This window comes from Amblyomma maculatum, chromosome 10 (assembly GCF_055883805.1).
Source record: "Amblyomma maculatum isolate TAMU_Amacu chromosome 10, ASM5588380v1, whole genome shotgun sequence".
Lineage (NCBI taxonomy): Eukaryota > Metazoa > Arthropoda > Arachnida > Ixodida > Ixodidae > Amblyomma > Amblyomma maculatum.
In genome coordinates this window covers 104,039,536-104,048,169 of record NC_139353.1, presented here as the reverse complement: position 1 = coordinate 104,048,169, position 8,634 = coordinate 104,039,536, and the positions used below count along the sequence as shown (strand labels likewise).

At 43.0% G+C, this 8,634-nt stretch overlaps 1 protein-coding gene across 1 annotated transcript; it reads left to right on the top strand.

Moving 5' to 3' along the window:
- Positions 1-2,015: 2,015 nt before the first annotated feature.
- On the top strand, positions 2,016-7,880 carry LOC146177167 (sterile alpha motif domain-containing protein 3-like). The gene is made up of 7 exons (XM_084581477.1): positions 2,016-2,245; positions 2,858-2,982; positions 3,081-3,266; positions 3,332-3,416; positions 4,514-4,660; positions 6,259-6,480; positions 7,695-7,880. Exons 1-7 carry the CDS (start codon positions 2,099-2,101, stop codon positions 7,878-7,880), a joined length of 1,098 nt encoding a protein of 365 aa, XP_084437603.1. The 5' UTR covers positions 2,016-2,098.
- The last annotated feature ends 754 nt before the right edge of the window (positions 7,881-8,634 follow it).

Genomic DNA, 8,634 nt, shown 5'->3' with positions numbered 1-8,634 from the left:
TCGAGCAAATCATGCATGATGTCAGGCGGCAGTTGTTGCGTCAGATCAAAGTAATTGAGACCTGACAATGGCGACATACTTTTCACCCCATGAATTGCTGTACTTAGTGGTTGGTTTACAACTGCAAGTTCAACATGCTTTTTGTGCGCAGTTGCATCTCGTACCTGTACATCTTTTTCGTGGAAAATTTTGCCGAGTTCTGAGAATGCCACAGTGCAAAAACGGCACGGGTGCCCTCGATTGAAGCAGCAAGTGAAACCACCTAACCTGTTCATTGAGAGGTTATCCCCACAGAAGGCGACAAGAAAAGCTGTGACTCTCACAGCTGTTGCATGCAGCTGCACAGTGAAACCAGTTGTGCTTATAGCTGAGAGCTCAATGATAAGTGGTCCCAAAACTGCATCGATTCCATGCTTAAGAATAAGTTTGTATTTTGCAATATTTGCTATATGTATGGCACTAAGCTGGGACCTGTAACGTGCGTGAAGGTTCAATACACTGAAATACACAACAAGTAGCTTGTGCACGTTGCGCTTGGGTCCTATCGGGTTAACAATCTCAAGTTCATCTGTATAAAACACAAGAAACAGTGTGAACTGAGATCCTTCCTGTATAAGTGCCGACAGCTTTTGCTTGTACATGAAACCATCACAAAAGTTGTGCAATAGTGGAGATGATTCTCCATTTGATGCCTCCTCATTTAAATGACTGCGAAAGGATTCTGAAAGCATTAGCTTTTGCAGAACATTAGTGACAGGAATATACTGGAATGTTTCTCCAGCAGCCAAGACATGCTCCACAGGTTTTGTGTAAGGAAGGCATTTCTTGGCAAACTGCTCTCTCTTGTGTTTGCTCACCACATCTTCAAAAATCTCATCCAGAAAGTCACAAGCAAGCAACGTGTGCAAGTCTTTTCCGAGCGGCAGAGGATGAATGTCTTGCTGAATCTTGGTGGAAAAAAGGCGAAACATATCGCACAAAGTCACTTTCATATGGCAAATGATGCTTTCCATTGTAGAGTGTGGCAACTTGTGTACTTCTGCCATGCGGAAGAAAAGTAAACACAGGTGCTTCTTCATTCGCGCTTTGAAGTCGATAGCTCCACTGGCAGCTGAAAAACCAGTACAGGATGCGGCCTCTTGTTCTCCATCGGTATCGTCCATGAGGAGGCTAGAGCTTAGCAGTTCATTCCCACTTAAAACGTCGCCTTCCGCAATGGAAGCACTCGCCGAAGCGTCCAACCGTAGCTCACCACTACTGCTTTTTTCCGTGACAGCGGCATCTCCAGGTGTGTCGAGGTCCATATAGCTTCTGTGGTCCCGATAAACGTGCCTCCGATACGACTCAAAGAGACGGTACGTCTTTGCGCAGCCTTCCACACCACACATCACAGAAAAATTGCTATCATAGCGGTGGTCCCCTATGTGCCTGACCACTTTGCAAAACTTCACAGACGTAAAGGAACAACGCGGACACGTATGAATCATTTTGAAGCACGTATACTTGCGGGTGACGTATACTTCGCTGTCACACCATTAGGCCAGCCATTTGATGCACTCTGTCAACTGCAACAGCTGAGAGAGGCTTGGTTGATAAACATTTCCGAGGGAGGTAGATAAAAGCAAGCTGGAGTAGAGCAGTAGAGACCTCGGCAGCGCCGCTAGCTGAAGCCACTTTCTGAACGGAGCCTCGAAACTAGCGAAAGTGACCTTGGCCTGTCAATACAGGCACAACAAACATAACTGCGCAACGCGTAATGTCTGAAAAGGTAGAGCAGTGACAGGAGTAAACATGGCCTCCGTGATGAGGCGCGCCAACGCGCTGCAGCCGATCTCAGAGGGCTCAAAAGTACAAAAAAAAAAAGCAACTTTCTTTACTTATTGGTAGGTGGCGCTTGCTACAGTACCAAAAAGGGATCGACTTCAACTGGTCTATCCATAGTACTCGCCATGGGATCTTTATAACTTGTCCATACGTTGTGTAGTCTTACTTTTACTACTTTTGCAAATGGCGTATGTTTTGCATCAGTAGATAGAAGAGCCCTCCTTTAGAACAACCGAATTACTACATGTGCTGGCCCTTTATCCTGCTATAAGCAATGTCTTCGTCGCCGATCGAATGCCTGGTTACCTGGAAAGGCAGGAAACAGGTTCTTCTTGTCAATGGAGATCACAAGAAGTCCGATGTGATTGATGCTGCCGTGCTGACGGAATCGTGGACATCGTTGCAGTGCGACCGAATAGAGGTATGCACATTTTTTTATACGATAGATCTTAATCGCTTGCTGCTTTCAGGGCCTGTACTTGTGCATATAATCGCGTTCTAGTTATGCGCTTCAGGCCAACGTAGTATCGTGGTTTGCTTATAGGCCTGTGCTGTGTCCAAAATTTGCGTTCAAGCTTAAGATAGACACCGGTGCCAGATGTATATATATCAGAGCCTGTATCTTAGCTGTGAGCAACAGGCGAGCATGCAATAGCGGTGCCTGTCGCGCTGTTAACTGCAGCGCTAGTGTTGCTTCAGAAATTTTTTCCAAATGGATCATGACTCCGTTAAAAACGGTTTTTTTTTTTACACTGCACTGCACGTGTGCGCGCCTCGCGGAGCTGGAGCGGACGTTCGCCTTCGCAGGGTTCAAGGTACGCGGCGCGCACACGGGCTGTGGAAGAGTAGTGTGTTTCCATACATGCGCGCGTGGAGAGTTTGGAAGCCATCATAATGTGTAGGCCAATCTTATACACAGATGGGAAACTAAGTAGTTTCAGCATGCTCGTAATGAAATAATTACTAAATCAATTGTATCCACATTCATTATTATGTTTTTGGCTTCCAATTCATAAACACATTTTTGTTGTAGGTCTACAATTCCCGCTTTGAAACATATGTCGAGGTCCCGGAAGAACACAGATTTTGTGATGGCGACAAGATAAATCTGGTTGCCAGTGACAGCTGTGATGAAGAAAGCTTGCCACTCAAAACTGGGTTAGTAGGCCACCTTTAACCCTGTGCTGGAGCTATAACATGGGACATTACAGTCATGGTACTTACGGTGCACTTAATTCCAACCTCTCTTTTTTCAGAACTAACGATGGACCATCAGTGGTGGCTTCATGTATCAGTGGTTTTCAGCAAATGCATTATGAACTGCCTCCAGTTCCAGTTGACATCAAGTTCGACATTGACAGAACAACATTAGGAGAAGTGTCAAGTCGCACAAAAAGCCGCATTGTGTCTTGGATTACATCCCATTTGCTGACAGTTGACCTGTAAGTACCACTTAGTAGTGTTGTATGCTCAAATCCTGCTCATGCAACCTCTCTTGTGCTCGCAGGTATCCTGGGAAATTCTACGAGCCTGCAGCTAGGGCTCTTGTTCTGAAATATCCAGTTCTCCGGGATACGATGGGAACAGGCTTTGTAAGTTCCCTACCTGCTTGCTAGTCTTTGTAAACAAATAGCTGGTAATATCTTCCTCAAAAACACCTTCCGAGGTTACTCCCACTATCAAAGTATAAAAACGAGCCGTCTTTTGAAGCATAAAAGGAAAGTATCTGTAAAATGCTTTGCACTGAGTAGGTTACATTTTTTCTCAAAAAGAAAAAAAAAGCATGCGATGAAGTGACTAGCCATGTATGCAACCCATGCTTGGGTTCATATTGCGACTGGTCGACCCATCAAAGATGAGACAGACGAAGTGTGTGTGCACTTGGCGACGTCCGGTGCACCCTGTGCTTGTGTCGCGTTATACCGGTGTTTTACGTGGTGTGTACGCCTCTTGCCGCGTAACATCTTGGTGGAGGTGCGGGGTTACAACAGCGTCTCTCGTAGCCTGAATCGCTTTGGAATGTGAAACCCCACAAACCAAACTTCATCACAGCTGCTTCTTTCCCTGTGTTTGCATCATATGTTTTACATACTGCCTGGCAAGCAAAATTTCACCTCCTATTTTCTTGACTGCTTACTTTCTTACTTAAGGTGGTATTTTTCCTTGAGGTAATATTTTTTTCTCGTGTGGAATTCACTGCTGCTTGTGGACCATTCTGGCATACATTGGGAATGTTCTGTGCACATGCATTGTCTCCTCTTAATGATTTTACAAGGCATCAGTTAGCTGCAGTTTTTTGTGAACAAAATTTTCTTGAGATAGAACAAAATACAGTAATTAGATGTGAATTCTCTTATGCCCTTGCAGGATGTTCATGAGGCCCGCACATGCACTATGGTTTGCAAACATCTTTGATAGGGAATTAAGCATGTTAATTTGCAGCTTTAATAATGTACTGAGCAGCAGGTGCGTCCACAGATTGCTCATGCATTTCGGCTCGGGCTCGAACAATGCAGTGCTGCTTTTAGCTCTTTTCCTGCAGCGAGAGCAAGTGGCTTGTGCGGAAGCATTTATGATGCCTATTGCCGTTTGAGTCTGTTTTCTTCAAGGAAAGTCTGTATATATTGTTGGCTGCTAGGCAGATGTTTCATTGATTTTGCATTTCCAATGTGATGGTTTTGATTTACAGGATTCTTGGAGGGTCGCATTTAAATACAAGATGTGCAATATTCGAAAATCCGTGGATAATAATCCTAAGGTTGAAGAAGCAAGAAAGAAGTTTTGTAGGAAGGGGAACTTTCAAGACAAATGTCATCCAAAGAAGCAGTGCCGCCTGGTAAGTGAAACCCCTGATTTACACCAGTATTACAAATATCTGGAAAAGTTTTGCATCTTTTCTAGCTGGGTTATCTGAAAAGAAATGTTGCAAGTTAAAGTGCCCTGTGAATGTCATTGCACACAAGTAGGTGCAATTTATTTTAGTAATTCTGCTTTGTTTTGAGGTGGTGGTAAATACTGACTTAAACAACAAATTATAACAGCCAAAAAAAAAACCATGGTATTGCACTGGCGAAACAAGGAAGACATAGCCACAAAAGTAAATGGAAGGCAGGAAATCGGTGCAGACCCCTCCCTGGCCACGCATTTCATGAAACGAGAAAAAAACGGCGACTACAACACCTGACTCTAGAACTTGCAGTTACTTTAAAACTGTAGAACAGCTGAAATTTGGAGAAAGTTAATGCTTTAGGCTATGTAACCAACACACAGTGGCAAAAATAAAAAAAGCAGAGCAGTAGCTGTATGTTTAACTGCTGTATTAAAAATAATTATAGTAAATCCTTATTAATTGGCCTTTTAATACCAGCAATATATTAGAATTTTCCAAACGTCTGATTGATCTATTGGCCTTAAAGAACTGCTGAAAACTATTTGCATCACAGCAATTTTATTTAATGAACACTGGGATTAGGGTTATGCATAAACTTGAGATGAAAGTTAAGAGCAAACCCGATTTTTCTTGGAATTGTGAAGTGCCATGTTTTGTGAATACTGTTGGGATTGTCGAAGAATTGCTTCAAATTTGCAACTGTTACCATCGGCCTTTTGGCAGTGCGACACAGTAGCAGTGATGCCTCGTTACAAATGGCCCTGTTGCGTTTTGAGGATGCTTCACCGTTTAGATGGTGACACTTGCTATCGGCACCGTGCGGAAACCCAGTGGGTAGCACTCGCGGTGAAAAGGCAGTGCAGCGCCACGAGTGGGCGCTGGAGGATTTTTGTAGAAACAGGCGTGGCCGCCTGGGTAGGGCACGCACTTGAAAGAGGCAGCCATGGGAATGTAATTGGGGTCTGCGCAGGAAAATAGTGGCAATTTTGGCCAGCTTGAGGGATGTAGTGATGCATAAACAATGCGAGAGCCACACGGCACAAGACGGAGAGGCACGGACAAGTCCTGGCTGCCTGCTGGGCGTTTATTTCTCGGCTGGAAACACAAGAAACAAAAAATGACAGAAGGAGAAGCATGCCGTTGGGGAAGGCTGAGCAAAAAGCTTATATCAAGCAAAACAAAGGTAAAAGCAAAGAAACGTTGGGTCCTGCATCCGTTTTCAAAAGCTGTTAGGTTTGCCAGAGCAAAAGAGATAGCAAACTGTAGCCTACACAGTTAATTGCAATACCTAAAAACGCATGCAATGGTGGAATCATAAGGAATTTAGCATTGAATGGAAGGAAAGCACTTCATAAAGGTAAGTAATACAGCTGTAGAGCAAGGGCTGACAAAACAGACTGATATTCAGTTGTGTTCAACCTTTGCACAGGTTATAGATCATAAAGAAGATTTTGGAATCTTAGGTCTGCGTTATCTAAAAATATGATAGGCATTACTTGTGATATTTTACTCAACTGTGTTATTTTTATCATTTCTTTTGCAAGTCAACTGGTGCTTTGGAAACCGGAGACGAAGAAGATGATGGAGTCGTTGCTGCTCACATAGAATTTATTATTAAAGAAGTGAAACGAAGCACTCCTGACATCGCAAAATTGAAAGCTTCAATGAAGGCCACCTTCTCATCACGAAGGAAATGGATTCAAGAAAGCAGCCCATCAACAGCGGTGTTGCTGGAAAGGTACCCAGCGCTGGCACTTCGTGAACTGGTAAGGTTTTAAGACGTGTAGCATCAGGCCGGTTTCCTGAAATGTTTTTTGATGATGGGTCGCACGCATGCCATCAGTCGGGCTTCACAGAGACATGCAGTATATAGTCGGCTGTTGTAAGAGGCTCAATAGGTTATGAGAAAATACTCTATTTAGTTTAAACATTTGCAGTGTTTGCAAAATCAGGATGCAGAGATCCACTGCAGAAGGTAAAACAGAAAGATTGCATTTTTGACAACATAAACCGACATAAGCATGGGAGAAATATTTCTTGGTAGGAAACATTTCAACTGAAGAATTTGTCTTCATTTGGGTGAGCACAGTCATCACTGGTAAGGGTATTTAGAACTTTTATCTGATGGGGAGGAACAGGTTAGGTTTGCTGGAGAAGGGTGAATATGGGTGATTGATAAAGAGTGTTAGTGATAATTATTTATTTGGTAGACTAAATGGGCAGTTTTGTAATCGTAAAAACATTGAAATATAACTGCTGAAGCCACAGCGGGTCGTGAAGTAATCATTTCTTATGTTTCGGCTGAAATTTGAGCACTTCTGCATAATTGCGTTCCTCTCTGTCCCACTTTTGTATTCTATGTGCTACTAAAAATGTTTATGCAAGGTCATGATTGCAGTCGCATTTGGATGGAGGGCGTTCTTTGAGGGGCATCTGCTGCTTTATTTTTAGTTGTGTTTGCCTATGGATACTGCGTAATTTTCCAGCTGCAGTGGTTGGAAAAAATGCTAACGCACCAGTCAGCGTGCATGTCAGGCAAAGAGATACAGGCTCTGAATTTCGGTTCACAACGGGTTTAAAGATGCATTCCCAAAGGTGATTAGGAACAATTAGGGAATAACAGGGTGGAGACGAAGGACAAGGAAGAAGACAACACCTGCGCTGTTGTTTTATTAAACAATTAGGGATTGATGGTAACAACGTACATAGTTACGTTTATTTATGGCTTCACCCTTATTCCCTCAGAAAAAATTTCAGTGCATCACTGATGACACATTTAAACAGAAATCAGAATGATGCAACCTCTAAATTATGATCAAAGAAAGCAACTATGAAGCCTTTGGACTAGCTTTCCAACTTTGCACCAACAACACAACTGTCCAGTGCTTGGCTTGGACACTTGTGCACGAGCGACGTGATGTCTTTTTGTATTTTGCAAATAATGTGCTAAATTCCCCCTATCATTTTTGTTCATTTTCAGCTTCGCCAAGAGTTCATGAGTATTACACAAGTGGACTTTGAGTCAAAGTTGCTCAGCTTTATTAACACACATGGAGAGAGGTGTCTCCAACTCCTGAAAATGTCCCGTACCGCAAAAAGTGCCCTCGCCGAAGCAGAACGGGCGATTTCAGAGACAGAAGGCGACTTGAAGAAATGTGAGTGTTAAGAGCTTTGTCTTTTAGTTCCAATTTCTTTTCTTATTTTTATGTTTTTGTGATCGTCTGGGTGTTCTATGAATTTTCTTTGTGCACAGATTACTTCGCAGTTACTGTCCTGCAGCTCCTCCCGCACTTAGTGAAGGAGCAGCCCAATTTTCTGAGAGGACCAGTAAGATTATACTGTTCATTTTAATTGTAGTTTGCTTGAAATTGTCTCGTTTCTTATTAATTCTATTTTATTACAGGACAGCTACCCCTCCCTTGTCATGAACAACAAGGCTCTAATTGCCACAGAAATATGCGCCACTTTTGAGTCCTACAAGGTGGAAGTTATTGACCTGATATCAGGGACAAGTGCCCTCATGGAACTTTATTGGATAATGAACATCCAGTATTCTAGCAGGAATAAGAACACATTTGCTCTGATGGAGCATTTCTGCGGCCTAAATTCGGCAGCACGGTCACCCCTCGTGATGCGGGCGATCAGCTTAATTGAGAAAGTTTGAGTCAACAAATAAAGTTAAACCTTTTGAGCTACACTTGTGTTGAATTTGTTTTTTGAAAGCCATATAGGCCCACTGCTTCATAGTGCTTCTAACATGCTATTGAGGTTAGTGGTTGCCTGGCCGTCAAACCAAAGCTAAGCTTACTACTAAGGTAGTAAACGAGGTTGTTGCTGTTACTACTTTAGGTAAGCTACCATTCTTACTACCCTATGGTAGTAAATGTTAAAAAAGGTAGTTGCTGTTGCTACCTGTCCAC

Coding starts and splice junctions, on each gene's coding strand:
- LOC146177167 (XM_084581477.1), top strand. CDS start 2,099: ATGTCTTCGTCGCCGATCGAATGCCTGGTTACCTGGAAAGGCAGGAAA. Junction 2,246..2,857: donor TGCAGTGCGACCGAATAGAG/GTATGCACATTT, acceptor TTTTTGTTGTAG/GTCTACAATTCCCGCTTTGA. Junction 3,417..4,513: donor ATACGATGGGAACAGGCTTT/GTAAGTTCCCTA, acceptor TTTGATTTACAG/GATTCTTGGAGGGTCGCATT.